Source organism: Stylophora pistillata, chromosome 10 (genome assembly GCF_964205215.1).
Source record: "Stylophora pistillata chromosome 10, jaStyPist1.2, whole genome shotgun sequence".
In the NCBI taxonomy this organism is placed as follows: Eukaryota; Metazoa; Cnidaria; class Anthozoa; order Scleractinia; family Pocilloporidae; genus Stylophora; species Stylophora pistillata.
Window position 1 is genome coordinate 2357343 of NC_142528.1, and position 22939 is coordinate 2380281.

General features: G+C 37.9%; 1 protein-coding gene across 1 annotated transcript; it reads left to right on the forward strand.

The window, feature by feature from the left end:
- Positions 1-723: 723 nt before the first annotated feature.
- Positions 724-21938, forward strand: LOC111341706 (transient receptor potential cation channel subfamily A member 1). Its single transcript, XM_088736432.1, has 31 exons — positions 724-989; positions 4800-5011; positions 5913-6069; positions 6200-6384; positions 6515-6622; positions 7103-7211; positions 7498-7595; positions 7702-7749; positions 8049-8173; positions 8314-8362; positions 8557-8754; positions 9535-9618; positions 10263-10345; positions 10598-10759; positions 11519-11630; positions 13064-13233; positions 13840-13927; positions 14032-14091; positions 14657-14731; positions 15378-15448; positions 15591-15729; positions 15832-15930; positions 16326-16492; positions 17599-17659; positions 18119-18193; positions 18505-18558; positions 18659-18829; positions 19552-19620; positions 20170-20289; positions 20864-20985; positions 21661-21938. Exons 1-31 carry the CDS (start codon positions 809-811, stop codon positions 21764-21766), a joined length of 3558 nt encoding a protein of 1185 aa, XP_088592558.1. The 5' UTR covers positions 724-808; the 3' UTR covers positions 21767-21938.
- The last annotated feature ends 1001 nt before the right edge of the window (positions 21939-22939 follow it).

Sequence of the window (22939 nt, forward strand, 5' to 3'; positions counted from 1 at the left end):
AAGTACAATTCTTACAATAATTACAATAATCATAATTACAATAACTACAATAAGGGGAGATAAAAATATACAGATATTTACTTTATTTAATTTACTGATATTTATTTGAACAGCTTCGATTCCTTTTAAGGAGATATTTGAAAATAACACTCAACTCATGGTTTTAGAATTGGCATGATTAGCATGCAGGAACTATCTTTGTTTCGGTGGGGGTTAATTTTAAGTATAACTTTTAAGAGCATGGCCCGTTGAGTTCTATAACTAATATGAATGAAATCCATTCATTTCTGAAGACTGATGTTTTTTATCTTCCACAAGCTTTATTCCTGCAGTGTTCTGAGTGCACTTCCATCACTTTTGACTCGTCAGAATGTAAAGAGAAACGGTTCCACGGTATTTCATTAATTTCAATGGGATCATTTGCGGTTCTACACTGCGCCCCAGGATCATTGGCGGAGCTTTGCAGATAAGTCTGGCAGCCCACACACGGCGATAGGTGTTATTTGGAGTTCACATTAAGCCTACGGGTCAGATGTAGGCTTTTGTTTCTAGACAATGATTTAGCACTCATTGTATTCAGAAATTCATTGTTTAAAAGTGGCCAACTGAAGATTTGTGAACCTGCATCTCGAAATATCAAAGCAATCACTGTGAACCTGGCTTTAAACTTTCCAATTCTAACGTTTGTCTTAACCTTAAAAGTTAAAAGGTAGTTTTTGTTTTGTCTGATCGTTCAATATTTATTCCACAGCATTGCTGATGACAGCCAAAGACCTCTAGTGAAAACTATTAGGACAACACAAACAAAATGGAGGAATGCGCCCCATCTGAATTATTGATCGGTGTTATTGTTCAGCCGCAGTTTATAATCTTTATTACAAGACTTCTGATCACATCAATGAACAGAGATGGTCAGGACATCACCCCTGAGTGTACTGTCGCCAAAGTGTCGGTGTTTTTCGTCCTTCTCCCCATTTCGGGTTCACAAGGTACTATTGTAGTCATAGCGGTTGACAGGTATCTCAGGCTGTTATTTCCTTTAAGATATCACGAATCAGAAGCAATCGTCTGGATTTGTTCTTTCTTTAGAGCCATGATGCAAGCATTTTTAATAGTAAATTACATAATCAGCGGTTCAATTACAGTAATTGAACCACAGTCGCATATATATAATTATATCTACAAAATAGCGCGTCATCATCACAATCAAGTTTTAGATCCTCAAATTGAGAATCAACTTGGTCAAAGAGAGCGATTGGTGCGCGCAAGTAAGTTAACCATCATATATTTCTCTTATAATGCTTCTTTCTTTTCTTCCCTTCAATATCATTTCTCCAAATTACCACATGTCTCCAAATCCAAGTCTTCCATTGACTGTATGTCACAGTGTCGTGTCGATACTTGTCCATATTTTTTGCTTTAATCCTGTGGTGTATTGCTAGAAAATACGTGAAATTCGTGCAAAAGTCTTAAAACCTCTGGATTAGTTAATTTGGTTAGGCAGCGAACGTTAAAGAACCCACTCACGAGATTACTGTGATGTGGTCTGGCCTGTTTACTGGAAATCGTGGGGGGAGGGGGCATCTTCAAATAAGTTTCCTTCGATTGTTTGTAAACTGCTGATGCAGTCCGGCCAAAGTCCCCCGAAAAAGTGTTGTGATGCGCATTTGATCATATCCACATGTTAATTTGCGCAATATAAATATTAAATTATTATTATTATTATTATTATTGCGTATTTTCAAGATGGAAAGCTCGAGAACAGGTCTAGTACAAAAACTTCAAACTACTAGACTACTTTTAAAAGCGCATAGAGTTCTTTTTAAAGATGAAATAAACAATTTTGAATATAAGAGAAAAATCGAGTTTCCAGATGGGATTTGAATCCACGACCCTCCGTGATCTAGTGGGATGCTCTAACTACTGAGCTACAGGAGACTCTATGGTGAGCTCTATGCGCTAGCTGATGTTTGGCTGTGTAGCCGCGTGATGCGGTTCCAGTCAATACCCACTAATTGACCCTTGCTCACCATAGTCTCCTGTAGCTGAGTGGTTAGAGCATCCGACTAGATCACGTAGGGTCGTGGGTTCAAATCCCATCTGCAAACTCGATTTTTCTCTTATATTAAAAGAGTTCTTTTTAAGATAAGAACTTATACTGACCGTTGAACGGTGAAAATTTAATTGTTCACCATTGAACTGAATTAATCTGAATTGAAGCGAATCTAGAAGTGGTAGAAAACTTAGTGTTCCGTGAAAGTGTGTGGTAAATTTTCTACCACCACTGTAACTGTAATTATGCGAAACCTATGGTTTGTAGCTCCGTTAATTAACAATTCCGCGACTTTCATACATACAAGTGAATTATATATATATAATTCACTTAATTCTGATTAGCTGACGTTGGCTGAAACTAAATGAAATAACAAACGGTTACAACAGTTACACAATGTACAACTTAAAGAAATAACGAACAACACGACGGAAGGAGAACTATAAAATTCTTACATTGTTACGGCCACAGAAACATTACTAAACTGCGCTTAGCGAAAGCGAGAAAACAGTTAATATATTACATGATAATAATAATAATAACAATACCTTTATTTATCACCTTTGGTGATAAGATTTACGGTAATATTATAGTAAAAAAATTCAAAATTCAAAAATTCAAATTCAAAAATTCAAAACACAACAATATGTATACAATTAAGTTATGTCAAATTAAGTTAAGTTTAGCACCTTAGGAATAAACGATTGTTTGTGCCTAATAGTGCCTAAAGCAGGTATTCTGATGTGCGCTGGGTTCGTCTTACAAGACCCTAAGTTGTGGCCAGGATCCACAGCCTTGTCTAAAAAACGTTTACTTCAGATTCTAGGATACGTTTAAATTCTTTCCTCGTCAATTTCTGACACCTAGTCACATGATGTTAATTATGCAGGCCGCACAAAGCGACAGCAAGGCGGCCGAAATGACAAACGCCAATGAAGCAATGAGTATAATTACAGAGTGAAAAAGATTTGAATATATGAACTCCAAACGCGCAAATAGAAAGAGAAAAACGAACATGAAAAAATGTCGCACATAGAACTTACAATCACTATCTATCGATATTGTTTCAGTATACACACTCGAAGCGATCTCAACAGTTCTTTGAGAGTAAAATTCAGGATGAAACGTTGGGAAGTCCATAGTCCATTTTTAAATGAAATTTGGACTTTCCAGTTGTGCGCTTAGTTTCCAAGCCTTTGGTCAGGAGTGAGGCTAAGGTGAGGCTAACAGATTAGGAGACGTGCAGAAACAAATTAGCATGAAAGCAAAGTAATTTTGTATCATAATAAGGTCACCCGTGGCAACCCTTGGCCTCATTCCTATGCAAAGGCATGGCAACTAAGCAGACAATTTTAATTTGTACGAGAGCTTATTTTTCTTCATGATAAACTGTTCGATTTTACGTATGCATAAACGAAGATTGTGTTGCTGCATCCCATTGAGGATTTAAAAGAAAAATAGTTTTAATTGCTTTTATTTGTCATAAAACGTTAATCCCCAAACCCTATAGGATGAGAGTTGTAATCAGAGGAAATATGAAACGCTACCCACTAAAATAGGGAAAATTTAACTACTGAATTGAAGCACTTAAAAAAAAGTGATTGATTTAAGAAATTTTTCATTAATGCTTTTAGATCTGCATCAGCTTGATCGATGAAACAGGATAGAAGAGTACTTCGAGTTGATAAATAATGCAAGTATGTAAGTGAGTTACCCCACACGCTCCTGCGCAAACACACTCAGTCATATCTCACGATCAAAGAGAAGTCAGTGATTTCCGTCACTGATAACATAATTTTATGCTAAATCAATAATTAATGCTTTTCATTTCTTTAAAGCGTGACGGGTCCCTAACAATTTGAACGCTGAGAAATGTCCCTTAGATCTTTTTTGTAGACCTAATGTTTCTATTTTTCCCGCCTTTACAACCCACTTTTATAAAATAAAGTTCTACGAACTCTCCATCCGGGTTAATTTTAATTTAAAAGATTTGAATGACGCATCCGATAGAATTGAACCATCCTGCCCAGCTTACATACAGGTGCATGTCAAATGACGAAAAATAGACAACTCTCGGCAGAATTTTTAATATATTTTCCTTATTTCATTCCCAACTTTGACATCGCGATTTTTGGATTCATAGGAAAATTAAATTAACAATATTTAAATCCGCATTCATCCAAGAAAAAGTAGATTATATAAATTTTAATCAAGTTGTTGGCCAGTTGAATTTTTTATTTGGTTGATTTCACAGCCATAAAATATTGTGTAATCTTTGTAACTATCAATTAAATTTTAAGATAAGAGTCTTGCTTTCAAATTAATGAGGAAAAACGCAGTGGTCATGGTAGATGAGTCATCTCAGATGTAATAAACTATTTCAAGAACTAACCAAGTTGTGGGAGAACGTTCGTTTTATTACTTTAAATACCTTTCCCGTCATTTTACAAAAGTAACTTCTCTTCAAAATTCTCGCCTTTCTACAATTGCATTAATTACAGTTCATCAAAAGTAAACAGGTCCCTCTCAATATTAGTTTATATCAGATGTTGGTTGATTGCCAGAGCGCTTTTCTTGTTATAAGATGTGATTCTTGCTGTGAATTGTGCTCCAAATTACTTTTGGATCGAGAATCAGTGCATGTTTACAAATATTTTATGGATGGGAAAAGATTAACAACTTGAAGGCGCTGTAACACTTCTGAAATCAGAAATTTTCTCACTTAACGGTTTTTTGTTTCTGTAAGGTATGAATTGCAGTACAACCGTACTTCTTCGCGATTTGGATGAGGAAAATAAATTTCAAGAAAATCAAGGTTTGCCTTTGACGCCTCTCCGACAATTTTCGACCAAGGAGAAGGGAGTTGCAAGGCGACGCCAAACCATGACGAGCATCTTGCGAAGAAGCATTTCAGATTCGGTGGAAAGAAATCTCTGTCACCGTGTTGGTTTGCATCAGGTATTGAATAATGTAATGAAAAAATTGAGACAAGGAAATCGATTTAAAGCTAAAGATATTAACAGTAGCGAATAGTCGGAAAGAAGTGAGTAAAACACTGAGATATCATTTCATCTTAAGGTATTTTCTTTTCAGTTCAAATTGTGCGTACAGTCTGTAGTACAGCCCACCGCGAGATCGGAAAATGCGAGGCTCAACTGAATACTCACGAAAGTCTAACATTTTTCCTTTGTCTGGAGAGAAAAATTTAACATCTATCATTGTTATTCCTTGGATGTTAATTTGACTTTGCTGCTAAAAGGCTGAATCACAACTGAGTATTAATTACCTACCAGTCAGTTTATAATCAGAAGAAACTGACTCTCAATTGAACTTGAATTTGATGAGACCACTGATTGATAGCCATCATGTCTCTAAAAAATCATTTTTACATCTCTTTTACTGGTCATCCCAAGGAATTTTGAGAAAAATAAGAACTAGATATGAAATCTGCGGTATTGACCTCGGAAGAATGAAGCCAGTTATCCAAATCACAAGGAATGCGTCATACAGTGATAATCTGATATCTGCACACAATGATAGTCTCCGTTCCGTTGAGAAAGTGTAATTACTATGTAGGCTGCCTGTGATCACTGGAAAAAGGGATAAAAGCCTCCTGCGATCTGTAGATTAATAATAAATTTTACTTGAAACAATGATTTGTAATTTGATTTAACGTAATCAGATACTTAAAGTCATTTTTTGATATTCATGAAAATTGTATTTTTATATTTTAATTCGTACAGAAAAAGAATACGAGACTATTATCACTTACATACATTGACTTACATACATTGAGCTATGTTTACTTTATCATATTTTTTGTTCGTGTTTTTAAATTTTTTTCCGTAAATTTTCACAGGCTTGTCGGGATGGTCTCATTGATATCGTTCAAGGGTTACAACATAGATGCGTACCTACTATTAATACCTTAGACAATGAAGGGTTGGCTCCACTCCATTACGCGGCCCGTTATGACCGCGCAGAGATTGTGCAGCTTCTCATTGAAGGAGGAGCAGGTGAAATGCCATGGAATAATATCTTTTTGTTTTTGTTTTGTATTTCAAATATTGTGTCATCATGAAATGCATTACAAGACTGGAAATCCTTATAATAAACTTATGCACTTTACACTTTTCGATATTTTAGATCTAGACATATTCTCTGAGTGTGAAAACAGATTTACTACACCACTTCAAATAGCAGCGCGATTCGACAGTCCCGCTACAGCTCGCTTACTGGTGCTGAATGGAGCAGATGTAGCAAAGCAATCAAGTTATGGACAACAAGCTCTACACTATGCTGCAAGAAGAGGAAACCTGAAAGTCGTTCAGGTGGGTTTTGGAAAAATGAAGGACATTTGAACCCTAAAACTCTCACAATTCACGAAAACACGAGACTTACAGAAATATAACTTTATTACAATATCTCAGTTATGTACTCTTTGTACACTTTCTGATCTAGGTTCTGCTCAGAGAAGGACAGGCAAACGTAAATGCAAAGGACAATGAGGATTCCACCCCGCTGCATGCTGCATCTCAAGAGGGAAAACTAGATGTTGTCGACATTTTGGTAAGGATGCAATCGTGATGTCTTTTGTGACGCAGTTAAAGATGGGACTAAGGAGCCACAGTCGATGGTGTAGTCTGATCTTCCACTTGAATGACAAGGAATGACTTTCCATCAGCATAAGCGAAGGTCATCATCGGACTCTCGAGGACAATTGTTGGTCAGTCGAGTGTTAACAGTCTAGTTCTTGACAACTGGTTGGTCAGTCTAGTTCTGTTAACAGTCTAGTTCTTGACAACTGATTGGTCAGTTTTCGCCTTGATACTATTGATTGTAAGACAAGTATCGTAGCGTTGGTAACTTTGATCTTTCGGTTAAGTTAGCTTCTTCTCACCTTCTGTTCATTGGTTTTGTTAATGTCTGTTTACTGTTCATTGGTTATGTTAATGTCTGCTTACTGTTCATTGGTTATGTTAATGTCTGCTTACTGTTCATTGGTTATGTTAGTGTCTGCTTCAGCTGTTCTGTCTCTGTTGCCCTTAGCTGCAATATGGCGCCGACCCGAGTTTAAGTGATAATGACGGATACACTGCAGTACATTTGGCAGCCAAAGATGGACACGATGATGTGCTGGAAAAACTACTTTCCACAGGTGACAAATCGGAACTTGTACAGCAGTATTTGCCTTCATTCAGCGGAGTGTTCCTTTATTTAGTAATTTATAATTCATCTCGATGTTTTAACAATTTTAAAACGCCTTTGGTTTGTACAAATGAAGGCTAAGTTGCGCCTATCTATTTCAAATTACACACCGGCTCATGGTCAAAATATCTCAATCGCGCGTGTTCATAAAATAACCGTTACCAGGCATGACCGAGTTTGACGTCATTAAGGTATCATATCATGGAAGTATTAAGCGTTTTTAAATTTCCTTTCAGCGAAAACCTGTGGTGTATCATGTCCAGCTATTTTGAACAAAATGGATAATGATACAAACTCATGTCTGCATCTGGCTGTCAGACATGGCCACATTAAAGTAAGCTTCATTTATTTATGTTTATTAGTTTGAATATTTGTATAAAAGGGTGATGTAGTTTTACTTTTTCTCTGATCAGTATTCCTTTTTTCCACTTCTTTTTCAGTCGGCAGAGGTTTGTATAAAATACGGCGCTGATACATGCGCTGTGCAGGTGAGTTAATCAATTTACAAATCACAAAAGCAACAAATAAACAAATTCATTGTATACAAATGGTGACGCGATCCATAGCTTGCAGCCAGGGATAAAGTGTTGGAGAGTATTCATTTATCCTAACTTTTTAGATTAGTGTTTTCATATAAAGAATAGTTATTGCAGTCAGAAAGCAACTTCTGTAATCACCAGCTAACAAGTTAACAAACTTCATTGAAAGAGACAGTGCCAAGTCAATAGAGTAGACATGTGATTCCTGATTTGCAATTTACCTTCAATCACAGTTCTTTTTCGCACAGGATGATTTGTCATCTCCTCTTCATGTCGCCTGTGTGAATGGATATCATGAGATTGCAAAACTTCTCCTTTTTAACGGAGCCAACATACATGATGAAGATGCAGAGGGAATGACGCCCATTTTGAGGTAAAAATGAAACAGATAACAGATACCTGTTCTCTTTTAGATGTTATTATCATCTGGTGATTTTTCATCATTCATTGCATCAAAGCTGAATTTCTCTCTTGGATGTAATTATCTTTTTTTTATTTTTAAACTTGTCACAGGGCATCACTGGCTGGAAATGTAGAAATTCTCGATCTTCTCCTCTCAGAGGTGAGTGTTTATTGAACTCATCCATTTTTCCTCAGCGTTCAGGTGATCTAATGGTCCAAATGAAAAACTGTTTCAGGCACGCCCAATGAGAAAGTTACTCACATGTCTTTTGAAGTTCCTATCTACCACACTCTTTAAACCCTTGACATACACCTAATCTGACATGTTGTGTACCTTATTGTTCTCTACATTAGGGAGCTGATATTTCACCTCAAGGGAACTCTTATTCCCCTTCACCGTTGATGTGTGCTGTAAAGAGAGGCCATTCCAATGCTGTCAGATTTCTTTTGCAACGTGGATCACCAATTGACCTGATAGATGTAAATCACAGGACTTCCCTTCACGTTGCTGTTTTCAGCTCTGAGGCCGAGACTCTGAAAATAATTCTTGAGGTACATCGTGATTAGCTTTGAGTGATTACTAATCATGACATCCTAGCCCAAGGTAGACAGGATGCTTACAACTCAAAGCTGAAAAGTGACAACTTCACAGGAAATGTAAACCCAGCTTAATTTATTAAACACGGGTGGGGTTAATCGAGTTCACAGTATATCTCGCGTTACATATATCTTATTAACCAAGCGCGAGGGCCGTACTGGGAGAATATCGGCCCGAGGTCTTGACAGTACGGACCGAGCGCAGCGAGGTCCGTACAAAAAAGACCGAGGGCCGATATTCTTCCAGTACGGTCCCGAGCAAGCTTGGTTAATAAGAGATTTATTATACGACAGAAGTTCAAAGGGACACAAGTGCGGTATCATTCGGGACCATTCGGGACAGTGCCCGGTCCAATACTTAGAGAATATTGACCGGCAATAGAGAATTTTGATTGGTTGATTTTAGTTATTGGCCCTCTGACTGCCCGAGTCGTGTAATAATTTGCTATATTTAACGATCACCGTTTTAATTCTAATAAATTAGAGTTCTATTTCGCTCTTGTCATTTTTGGTTTCCATACGTGCCTGCTCGAATGTACGTACCCACTTCACAGATAAGATACACAAAATTTACTTTTCAATTTGCTTCGAGTACATGAGATTTCCTTGGGGCAAATGTTTTTGTATCGAATAATGTCCTCATGTTAAGAACGACTCATCGAGTTAATGCAGTTGTGATATAATTTCCCTTGCCCATTTGTTTTCGCTAATGCCACATATTGTGACCGACTGCAGGCCGGGGGAGAATGTTTGTTAAACAGCAGGGACAAAAACGATCAGACGCCTCTCCATTATGCAGCGACTAAAGGAAGTTTACAGGTAAAAATATGTTATGAAGCACAGGCGACAGAGCTACCAGAGGTACCAGACTCAGATTTATTTACATCTCTAAAGGGGGTAAGTTTATAAAGAAACTGTGGTGCTGCGTCGGTGGGGGTAACAAGGTAATTTGGTAATATCAGCTAAGTATGATGCGCGATCCTCGCAGTAGAGAGCGCTATTTATGCAATAGCGAAAATCAGACCTGAAAAAAATCAGGCCTGTACGGGATTCGAACCACTGACCTCTGCGATACTAGTGCAGCGCTCTACCAATTGAGCTAACAAGCCAACTGGAATTAGGCCGTTAAGTTGATTCGTAATAAACCCGTCATGATAAATCAGCTACAATGAATATATGAAAGTTCATATATTTATTTCATAAATGTATGAGCTTTCATATATTCATTGTAACCAAATATCAGCTAAGTTGAAATTGTGAATTGGCCACCGTAAAGAGTTAAAAAACTGACGTTTCGAGCGTTAGCCCTTAGTCATTCGCTCTGACGAAGGGCTAACGCTCGAAACGTCAGCTTTTTAACTCTTTACGGCGGCCAATTTACAATTTCAACTCAGTTGATAGTACCTTATTTCCACCTCTGTCTCTGTCTCTCTATCTTTCTTCCTTTTCTTTTCTTCGAATAGCTCATTCAAGAGCTTCTCAAAGCTGGCGCCAAAGTCGACGTCAAAGATGAAGACGAAAGGATTCCACTTCATTATGCTGTGGAGTAAGTAATGGAAAAATATGGGTGGCTGTCGTGTTTTTTTTTTTTTTTTGTAAGTACATTCAATCGATACTTCCAGCCACTGCAACAGCAAGTAACCGTGTTGATTGATGTTAAGTAAGCTGTAAATTTGGATCGTGGAGTTCAATCCTGATTTAAGTCCAATTCTATCGTGATTTCCATTAGGTTAAGATTAAGTCACTTATATATATGAAAGCTACCAGAGTGTTAATCTGAGTCGTTTTTCCTGCACAGAAATGGTGATCTTGCATGTGTTCAGGTGTTGTTGGAAGCCTGTCCTGAGTCAATTCACATGACCGACTTTCGCCTCCAAGATTGTTTGCATTTTTCTGCTTGTCACGGCCACCTTGAAGTCACAAAATATCTGTTGGATCAAGGAGCTGCTGTCGATAGCAGGTGAATGAAACCATTTGCTTTACCAAGAAATTGTACTTCAAGCCAGTTTCAGCAAAGATACTTTGAAGACATCGGTGAAATGAAATGAATTGAACGTTCTCCTATTGGTTAGCATCAACTCGTTGAAAAATAACTCTCTTAATATCATAGGTGACAAATTACTCCTTAATTTTGGCGCAAAATTTCAGCGTTAATTTTTAATTTCACATTTGAAATTACAAAATTGCCATGGTAATATCTCTTGTATCTCGATCAGAGCCAAGATGGCGTCGAGGTTTAAGACGGTGACCCTTGAAGAAGTTACGAAATTAAAAGAAGCGGCCGAAATTATTAACAGACACGAAGAATTCGAAATGTATTTTTTATGAAGAAACTCAGAAAATTACGAACTTTAACAATAATGTATGCTTTAAACGAAAACTATATTCTTCTTCATGTTCTCGGTTTTCGATAGAATGATCAGTAAAAACAATTGCGGTTTTGAACGTAATTTGTCACCCGCGATATTAAAAGGTAATCAAATGGTTTTCTCGTGAAGTTAGGAAATAATTTCACTTGCGTTTTGTCAAAATTCTGATAATTTCCCTCGCCTAAAGGCTCGGGAAATTTTCAGAATTTTGACAAAACGCGCGTGAAATTATTTCCTAATTTCACTCGTCGCCATTTGATCACACATACAAGTCACTTTTCAAGAATATATCTCTCCTGACCTTGAAGGCAATTCTCTGGTAATGAAGGGATGATTTTTTTAATTTGCAGATGTGATGAACGCCTGACTCCGCTAATTCAGTCGGCATTTTGCGGCTGTAATTTAACTACTGGCCTGTTGTTGGATCGCGGAGCAAAAATTGATGCTACAGACAAAAACGGGGTAATATACTAGGGTATCTCAAGATAGTAATGCTACGAGACATTTTGTTGATACTGACATAGCTTAAGCAGGGATTCATCTAACTGTGCGTTCTTTTTTTCTATAGGGGGTGGGGGGCGGAGGGGGGAGGGGAAGCGTAATTAATGGAGAATACCTAGATGGAGGTTTTGAAAAACGTATCTCTGAAGTTGTATTCTGCGGGAGAGAAAGCGTACTCTAAAAAAAGAAAATAGCGCGCGCACAGAAGAAAAATATTGCTTTCTGTAACACAATCTCATCCGACTTTGCCAAACCTCAAGGACATGCAGATGGGGAAATGACATCTTACAAATATCCCTAAGTATCACATCGCAAAAGAAAGTTATTAAGAGATATCCTAATAAGAGCTTAACTTTGAGGGCATTTGAGGGCAGAAAATATAAAAAGCGCAGGCTAATGGTAGGAGTCGCAAAGGCCTATCAACACCTCTTTCGCTTTCCGGCTTATTAACTTAAGCTTGCCAATTTACGCAAGGTGCAGTTATTCATTAAGCAAGTGACTCCTTTCATTGCTCTGATTGAACTGTCCTTCCTTCAGTGATCAAGATAATGGATTTACCATACAATACTAGCGATCGGTTAATTTGCCTTTACTTAGGAAAGTAGATCGTTTACAACACGATTGAATACATTTAGGAAATGTCTTTACAGTAGTAACGCTATGTAACGCTATACACTAGACACAACAAGTGTTGCGCAATGCACTCTGGTTAAATGCAATGCATTCTGGTAAAAAGTGATGCGTACCGGTGAAAAGTCATGAATTGGAGAATTCGCACTCCCCTATATTCTTCTTAATCCTGAATATGTTGCTGCTCGTTCGCTACGTTCGCTGCGCAGCAATTACAGAGGACGACAAGTTTAAGAGAAGTTTTTGTTTGTATCGAAAATATATCTCAATATCTTATTTAATTCAATTATTTCTAATTGGTTTTGTGCAGAAGCTCTGAGTTTTCATTCATTACCCTGACCCACTATACATTTTACACTCTAGGCTATGAATTTTCAACAATTACTTTTTCTTTTAATTTCTCTTTTAATTGCACAATTTGAAACTATATACACCGAATCGAAATATGGCGTCCAATTTGAATTGCCATCGTCCTGGACTTACTAGCCTCTCACACATGTGATAATCCTTTTGTGTTTCCACGTGAAGACGAGGCTAGTAAGTCCAAAACAATGGTAATTCAAATTGGACGCCATATTTCGATTCATTGAATAGTCAATCTTTTATCGACCAAACTTTATCGCTCAGAGACGAACTTACTAAATTTGAAACACGTATGATAGTTTAATTGAATAGTAAGGTTCTCTCAACTAGTGTCGTAGTTATAAAGCTACATTTTGAGACTTCTGTTTTTTGTTTTGAATTCTTTTTATTTAAATTCTCAGTGTACCGCTCTGATTGCTGCAGCGTCTCGAGGTAAGGTGTCCATTTTGCAGCTTCTGTTGGACAGGGGAGCAGATATTCGGCTTCTAACAACAGACGGTAAAAATTGCCTGCAAACTGCAATAGCTAACGGTCACCAAGATGTCTGCATGGAAATTATCAAGCATGTAAGGTAAAATAAAAACCCAGGTCGCTCTGGTCTGAAAAGAACTGTTGTCGTTAATAGCGCCTGAAGTTTCGACAAACTGACCGGAAGTAATAATCCGAGTCAAGTCAGTTCAATGATGACTTCTGACTTAACTGTGATAACAACTTTCGCTCAGTTTGTCGAAACGAGAGTCAGTTACTGACAAGTCCTTTCAATTACTGCCCTCATTCAGAAGATAAGATCACGCAATACGATAGACCATTTCTTCAAATCAGGACAACTAGCTCTGACGAAGGGCTAACGCTCGAAACGTCAGCTTTTGTAATCGTTGCGGTGGCCAATTTACCATTTCAACTTTGTTGATATATCCAAATTATTTCGTTACCCCCACCGACGCAGCCCCAAACAGTTTCTTTAGAAACTATCAGCCTTCAGGACAAGTAGCAGTTTGACCAACTACTCAGTGCGCAGCAAGAATAACTGCAGCAATTACTTGATTATTGCTAATAGGACTTTCTCAAATGCCAACAGCTGTTTAATAGGCAACCAACGGTTATGGGGATATTCTTTAGTTGAAATCTGCTTCCAAGGCTTGACTGGAACATAGCTTCTATCGTTGTCCATTTTCAGGTGGAAGGAAGCTTTTCCAGTGTGTGACGAAAGAAGCAATTTCATCCCTTTGAAAAGTCTTATTGAAACGTTCCCTTCTGTGGCCAAGGTTAGAGATACGACGACGAAACCAAAAACAGGATCTTCACCACAAAATAACAGTTTGTTAAAAATCGACTGTTTACTGTTTTGAACTACTGTTATCTTTTTCAGGTGGTTATGGATAAATGCATTCAAAACTCCTATCACCTACAAACAGATGAGGATTACTCGGTATGAATAAAATAGCCGAATAGAGGATCAAAAATTTTCTTTAATTAATAATAATAACAATAATAATAATAATATTCAATATTTATCTCGCGCATTTTCTATAAAATGATCAGATGTTTATTAATTGAACACCTTTTTGCGTAAAGTTCTCTATAAATGTACTGATCCTTGACAGAACATTTCACTATTTCATTGGAGAAAATCCTGACGACGTCCTCATGTATATAAATAGATCCCGTAACGAATTGTTTTTATGGATATACAATGATTATATTTCTGTCGTACAAACAAATGTTTACGACCCCTGAAAACGTCATGGAAAACGTGTCAAGTTAATGGAAGGACGAGGCTACTCTAAGTTGTTCCTGTTTTTGCCATAAAATGCTTATCTAGAAACATTTATATTTAATTTTATATACACAAATACATATTTGTTCGATAGAATAAACATCCGATGTGAGTACTTGTTACTTGGCCACGGCTCTTCGAGACCGTTCCTCATTCTTCATTGTAGTTAATCGATTCCTAACGTAAATTAATGAATTTTTTTCTTTTTCATTCTAAGCTAACTTATGACTTTGAATATGTGAATCCCGACCCTTCCCTCCTTAGCGATGGACGTGTCTTCTTTGCTCCAAAGGTGAACAACGACAACATCAGTTAATCTAGGGCAATAGAACGGTGTTAATGTAAATACAGTAATAATCCTGAGTGAAATAAAGAAACATGAAAGTTATAAAAGAGGAGATTGACGGCTTGAATTGCAGAAGATGATTTTAATTGAATTGAACTCAAAACTTGACGTCTGGAGGCGCGGTGGCCTCATGGTTAGTGCGCTCGACTCCGGATCGAGTGGTCCGGGTTCGAGCCCCGGCCGGCACATTGTGTTGTGTTCTTAGGCAGTGCCTCTCTTCGCCTAAGTGTATAAATGGGTACCGGCAATTTAATGCTGGGGGGTAATCCTGCTGGGGGTAGCCCCTGCGATGGACTGGGAGTTAATCCTGCTGGGGGTAACCCTGCGATGGACTGGGGGGTAACCCTGCTGGGGGTAACCCTGCGACCATCCCATCCTAGTCGCTTCATGCTACAGAAACCGGAGTTAAGCACCGGCCTAATGGGTCACTAGGCTCGTAAACAGACTTTACCTTTACCAAGACTTGACGTAGCATGCCCTTTGAAGGAAAGATAGACTTTTATTACCAGCGAGTCGTACTGAAATAAACGTCGAAAATTCGATCTGATATGGACGAAGACATCTTAATCGGTGTTTCTGGGTCTCATTACAGACCATGCTGGACTATGGAAGAGAAGAATTGATTTTTCATCCGCTGATTATCGAGCTGATGCGATGCAAATGGTAAGATCGCCTATCACTTTCTCTATCTTGGTAACCGGTCCTTCTCGATCAAGAGTACAAGTCGCTGTGAAGCGTCTCCCACGTGACACAAGTAATAAGAGCAATCTTCTCTTTTTAATCGACAAACATGTTCTTTCAACAGGCAGCACATGGGTGTCAGGTTTTTTTACATCTCTGCTGTGATTTACCTTTTTTACCTTGGAAACTTGACGTTTTATATGTTGTGCATTCAACATCTTTACTTGCTTAATCCCGTTCGACCAGTTATTCCAGACGGACAGGTATGAAACCTACTAGAAACTTTTCCTGACTTGTCGGCCTGAATATATATTCTTTCATATAATGGATCGTTTGGAGTTGTATCACATGTCTTTTCCTTTCAGAATGTGTGCATCACTGCTCGAATCGAAGTCTGGGAGATATTTATTGCAGTTATGACAGCTGTTTATTTGTTGATAGAAATGCATCAAGCATTCTGGGAAGTGAGTTATTTGTTGGTTTGTTTGCTTATTTATTTGGTATCCTTTTAGAATAATCAAACAACATAACTTGGTACTTCTAAGGAACTGACAGCCGAAAATAAATGGAATAATATCTTTAAGACATCCCCTTTAAACTTTTTCCAAACGATCTCGTTCCCATTCTCGTTTATGGTTTCACCCCTCCCTGATTTACCAAGCGGAGAGCCCTGGGACCTGAGGAGGGTTATGGAAAAAAAAGCGAGCATTGCAAGTTTTATGGTTATTAGGAGGCCATCGAAAAATAAAAAAAAACTCAAGAACAAAACGAGCAGTTTCATGAAACTCGAGCCAATTTCTTGAAAAATCAAATATATGAAAACCATGACCTGGTAATTGTTTGATTTCTCTGATCGCAGAAATGGAACTACATTGAAACAAGCAACATTGCTGAGATTTGCACCTTCTCGACAGCACTAATTTCCATATTGTCAGAGCATCTGGGTTTGGAATTTTCTGATAAATGTGTTTTCCTTGCCATTTCTGTGCTGTTTGGATATCTCACGCTTTTACTGTATCTGCAAAGGTTGGTTAAAGTTTGTTACTTTCGTACCCAATACCTGTAATAAGAAAGGGAGATTTGAGAGGTTTTGTGCTCGAGACCTAAAGGCTCTTTTGCATTACTTTTTAGAATAATTCGGGGTGTAAAGACATGTAGGAAAATGCTCTAAGATTTTTTCTAAAGGCATAAAGGGATTATGACAGGGTATACACCGAATCGAAATACGGCATCCAATAGGCCTTTTGCAGTTAGAGATCACGTGCTTAGATACCGCATAGCAACGCCATACTGGAGAGCAAGCACTCCAGTGATCTCAGACAAAATAGAGATCACAGAGGTCTGCATTCAAACAAAGAATACAGCGGATAACAAGTTAAAGGGTATCCCAATTCGAGAGATCTCGTAAGTTTTAATCAACAGCTTCCTTGGAGTGTATCAGCGAAAAACGAATTTTGGTGTGATTTTGCTGCTGATACACTCCGAGAAAGCCGTTGATTACTTCTTACTGGATTTCTCGAATTGGGATACCTTTTGACCTGTTATTCGCTGTATTCTTTGTTTGAATGCAGACCACTGTGACCTCTATCTTGTCTGAGATCACTGGAGTGCTTGCTCTCCAGTATGGCGTTGCTATGCGGTATCTAAGCACGTGATCTCTAGCTGCAAAAGGCCTATTTGAACTGCCATTGTTCTGGACTTACTAGCCTCTCACACATGTGATAATCCTTTTGTGTTTTCCACGTGAAGACGAGGCTAGTAAGTCCAGAACAATGGTAATTCCGAATTGGACGCCATATTTCAATTCGATGTATAATTACTATCTTTGGATTCAATGCTTGTCCAGAGCAGGTTACACTCCCCCCTGTCCTCAGATATTTTCAGGTTTCCCTGAAGATTCTGTGGTAGTCATTACACCTGCAGGTAGTGAGATACTTTTTGAGAGTAGATTGTCAGGTCCAAAAACACAACGCGATGGCTAGGCAATAGGGTGACAACCCTGACTTTTCGATCGGTAGTCCAACGCAAGTCACCAACCTATGACATCAAAGAGCTCTCTATAACTATTCGAAACAAACCAACTGATCACGAAATGACGACATAGAGACTGAATCATTTTTCTTCTCTTTTAGTATATTTGAATCTGGAATACACGTCACAATGCTTTTTGTTGTGCTGAAGACATTAGGCAAGGTTTGTGATGAACTCTGAGCTTCTTGTTTATCAAAATCAAACACAATTGTATTCAGGATACAGCGCGCGTTGGAGAGGTGGGCGCAATCAGTCAGGAAGTTCTTGGTTTGAAATGTCCTCAAACCATCAGTTGGATTACAGACTGAGACCTTTCATTAGAAATTGTTTTTTTGAGTAGCGTGCAAGGTAAACTATCTGTACTTACTAAGTGCACTCCCACTACAAAACAAATATTTGTTTTCTTTCGACATTTTTAAAATCTTAAACATTGACCGATCTCGAGAAATATGAAATTCAAAGGATAAACAAGATGCACGAATGAGTAAATAAAATGAATGAATAAATAAATAATAAATATGGCCTTAATACCACACGACTGATGTTATTTTGAGCAACATTATTTCTTGAGCATGTGGTATTTATTGATTAGCGTGGGGATGCCTGTATCTCTCTTTTCAGGTAGCAATAATGTTCTCCATCTTAATCTTTGCTTTTGCTTTGGTATTTCAAATGCTTTTATCAAAGAAAGTAAACGTAAGTAATGCTTCCACTTTTTTTTTCTTTTACGCGAATTTTTCTTGTCTTTTTGAATAGTTGCATTAAGTCTTCTCTGTTATTTCGTGCACGTCCTTTCTTGGGCAAATCAGGACGATGCATTAAGTCTTTTCTGTTATTTCGTGCACGTCCTTACCTGACCAAATCAGGACGATGGTCGCATGAATACAGAAATTTTCCCATGCAACCTTCTTTGAAGTTAAAACAGCTTTAATTCCATAACAAGTGACCTCAATTCAAGCTGTAATGTCGATTTTCCTTCCTAAGTTCCTCTATATTTTCACACACAGGCCATAGCTCTCAACATGACAATGAATGGAACTTTATTGGACGATATTGAAAAGGTATGTCAAGCCAAAAACTTACAAAAACTCCTAACATTTCTTTTATAAAAGTGAACGTTTTCAATCTCATCCATTGCTTTGTTGGTTTTTTTTTTGATAGGACCCGTTCCAGTCATTGCATTTGTCTTTAGTGAAGGTGGTTGCCATGACAATCGGTGAACTTGAATACACCCGCTTTTTCACTGACCAGCAGCTGTTTTCACCGACCTTTAGCCAAGCAGTGTTCTTAGTGTTTTGTGTCATGATGCCGATCGTGCTAATGAATTTGACGGTTTGTGCAATTTCCTACTCACTAATATTTTGCATTGTGTTGGACTGGATATTATGTATGTCTGTAAATTCAGATCGAAACCATCACCAGATTGATCAATACGATAAGACCAAATAACTCAATTATCACCCAATCACCATAATCAGTCTGACGATGCATCCGCGCTCCTGTGTGAATTTTTAACATAATAATTTAACATAATTTATATAGCGCTAACTCCACTAATTGACCAAAGCGCCTTACAATTCACAATATTAAAATAATTAAAAAGATCCCACTGGTAATAAAATATGAATAAATTAAAAACCTACTTGCAGACTTATTTATAAAAATGAATAAAGGCTGATAGTTTCGAAAGAAACTGTTTGGGGCTGCGTCGGTGGGAGTAACGAAGGGCTAACGCTCGAAACGTCAGCTTTTGTAATCGTTACGGTGGCCAATTTACCATTTCAACTTTGTTGATATATCCAAATTATTTTATTTATAAAAATATCACAGTAAATCCTATTCCAAATTATCAAAAAAAAAAAAATTTTTTTGTCATGTATGAACGTGACAGATTCTCACTAAGTTACTTTAATGGCTTATTACTGGCATGTTGTTTCACTTCACTCCCTTTCTGTGACAAGATGCCCCGCCTAAAAGCTATTTTTCGTTTTTATTCAAAAGTTCTGTTTGTTCTGGAGAACGATTCATTGGTTCATATGTCGATTCTTTTTCAGATCGGTCTTGCCATTGGTGACATCGATTCAATTCGGCAGAATGCAGAATATAAACGTTTATCTATAAAGGTAAAATACTCTAGTACTTTCAAATACATGATGAAATGGATTTAAATGCTGGAGCAGCCTTTCTGGCTTAATTTCTCGGAAAAAAAAATGCTTAATAGCAGAGGACCAACATCGATTTTCTTATTTCATTCACTTATTAATCAAGCCATTGCTTTCGAAAATTTTAAAGTTATTTGGTTATGGTTCAATTCTTCATTTTTGGTTACAAGGTTTACGAACAACGAGTTGCGACATTAACGTATAGCTTAAGGCTATAGTAGAATACAATGGTAGCTGGCCTGCGTGGATTGCCGTCCCTTTGTGTGCTTTAGAGCGTTTACTGGCGTCGCATGAACGAACTGCAATGTCACAACAAACTTGAGACGCTTTCGCAGCGGCGCCGCCCAAAAAAACGCCAGCTTCGTAGTTTGGAACGGAAAGATATGAAAAGCCCAGAAATCCCAAGCTTGTAAAGATAAGCGCAGTAAATAGACTTTGCAGTTGTTTTCCGTGACGATAACTATTATTGAGTAACGCTTCTTGAAAACCTTGAGTTTCGTATTTCTCCAGATCGAAGTGATCCATGAGTTCATTGAAAAATCACCACTGTGGCTTCTTCATCGTTTACATCAGCCCAAGTCGGTTAAACAACCAAACAAGAAGGCAAAAACTATACTACAGAAAATAAAGGTTGGTTGATAGTCACAAGATGTGTCTTATTGGTTTGTGTTCAAACTGGCATATACTTTGGCTTTTAAGATTTATAAATGACCCTTCCACAGTGTTAAAAGCTCTGCAGGTGCTAAATTAAATTGATTTGCTAAAAACAACAACAACTACATTTAAAATGTGATCTTGTAGCTCAGTTGGTAGTTCTCGGCCAAGCGATACCAGAAAGTGCGGGTTTAAAATCGTGTCAGTGTAACCTGTGAAGTAATAAAATTCGTATCGAGTTAAGCTTTGAAATCAGTTTGTAACTTTTAACCTACCAAAGTTTAAAAGTTTTATTTCCTTTTTTCATTTTTGACATCAAGCCGAAAGTTTAAAGAACTTAATATTAACGTGGATATACATGTATATTATTCGCCGGCGGTCGTAGCGAATTGGTCCTTCCTTGGGCCCTATCATAAACTACATACAAAGAATCTACTCCCATCATTAGTTAGGCTTCTTTTCTGTGACAATCTTCACTAGATACATTCAGGCTTATGAAGACCTCAAACTTTGAATCTATGTTTGCAGATGTTAATGCTTTTTGATTCAGGGTCTAGGGGACAGACTGGTCAGCGGACAAAAACCAAAATACACGGTGGAGGATGCGGAAAGAAATTTGGCTGATCACTTGACAAAGATATTGACATCAAGAATGAGGGAGCAGGATGATAGGTAATGATAATAATAACAACAACAACAACGACAACAATAGAATGACAATAATCGACAACACACTGTGGTACTGGTAACTATATCCGGGACCTTCGGAGTATGTTGACGAGGGCAGAATACATGGCAGTTTTATAGACTTTGTGTCCATTACTTTGTGTTACAATACTACAGCAACTGAACTTAACTTTTCAGGGCTCTGTAAACGTACCTTAACACAGCCAGGGTATCATTAAAGCAGTTTTTCGGTATTTAATTGTTTTTTATCGATATGTTATTAGAGTCTTAAGCACAATAACGCGCGTAAATCAAAACCGAAAATACTTAACTACACAGGACGTTGTCAGTAAGACCAAAACAAAGATACACATCCTTGTTTTGATATCTCACAAACACTTTGACTCTGAAGTTTTTCTCAGCCAAGAAACGTAAAGCCATGTGGATTTCCTCTGAAACATGAAAAAAAACAAAAAAACAAAAAAAAAACAACAAAAAACTGAAGAGCAAAGTCTCACAGATTTAAAGGACCGATGCAACGCTTCACCCCAGCTAATACCTCTGTCAACTAATTTGAAACATGTTAATTTGTTTATTTGTTTTATTTTAGGTTCTGTTTATGGCAATGTGCAATTATTTGTGTGATTTCATATTAAACGTAGTTTCTGCTCTTTATCTCAGAATCAGTGGTATAACCCTGGAAATGAGGGAACAACGGAAACTGCTAGAGTCACTGTTCCAAAGGATGGTCAAGAAGGAAGCACGAAGAACTTTGAGCGACGATTAAAAAAACATATATAACCAACCAACACTCAGACAAACATGGAAGGAAAAGGTTGAGGACTGACAACGCTTTTCTCATAGTGCGAAAGACTGTGCTATAAATGGTGATGAAACTTAAAAGTTTCGTCAATCTTTGACGGTGTGTTGTGTGGCCAAAAAAAAAAAAAAAAACACAACAGCCTGTCATAATTTTTCCTCTAGGAACCAGCAAATTTCTGAGTGATTTTAATATTTCAGATGGTCACAATGAATCTGCGCTTAACTGATAGTGTCTCTTTCGGTAACTATAACTAAACTGTTTAAATTACTGGAAAAATTATTACTGGAGTATAGGCCGTAAAAAAGAAACAAGAATAAAGAATAATAATTACTACAGTAAAAGGTTTAATGAAGTGCATACTGTTCTGCGAGTCACCAGCAGCCGTGTTCCCTTTATCTTTGATCCATAAAAATTTCCGCATTTCTACAAACGTTTTCTTACACAACCTAAGTTTAAGTTTAAGTTTAATTCATTCGCCACAGATATGGCAGGAGAAAGGAACAGAACTTTCGTTCCAATTGACGCCTAACCCCTTTTTTACCCACCTATCCCACCCCGGGGAGGACATCCATGACACAGTAATCTCGTGCGTGGGAAATTAACGTTTCCTACCCCAACCCTGAAGGAGACGGGTCCTCCATTTATCGTCCCTATCCGAGAAGACTAGAAAATCTAACCATTTGCAGATATTATTTCAAAGGCAGCACTTTCTTCTCAGTTAATTAAAGACCCTGAGTGTTGGTCCGGCCAGATTTGAACTCACAACCTCCCGCACAACAGTCCGGCGATCTACCAATTGAGCTAACCGGGAGGTTAGCTCAATTGGTAAATATTCAGTTCACATTTTCATTTTTGCGGTTTTCGTTCTTCTTCACTTGAAGCATTCAACGCGTGTGTAGCAGTGTTGCTCAAAGAAGCCTTATTTTCCTTCAGTCATCAGACAGCTGGTCATATTTGCGAGTCCCAGTTGTTACGTCACGTATATTTTTACTACATAGTTGCGCGCTATGAACTGACAGCCATTCTTGTCCCCAGAACTACCGTAAACCCCCTATTAAGCGCACCGCTCTAAGAAGCTCTCCCCCCCCCCCCATCTTTAGAGAGGAAGAAATTTAGTAGTTGGCACGGGTTTGCTTG

Bases quoted from the DNA above. Each gene is read 5' to 3' on its own strand.
- LOC111341706 (XM_088736432.1), top strand. From the start codon at position 809: ATGGAGGAATGCGCCCCATCTGAATTATTGATCGGTGTTATTGTTCAG. The intron at 8,174-8,313 runs GTAAAAATGAAA...AACTTGTCACAG, and splicing joins GGAATGACGCCCATTTTGAG to GGCATCACTGGCTGGAAATG. The intron at 20,986-21,660 runs GTAATGATAATA...TCTTTATCTCAG, and splicing joins ATGAGGGAGCAGGATGATAG to AATCAGTGGTATAACCCTGG.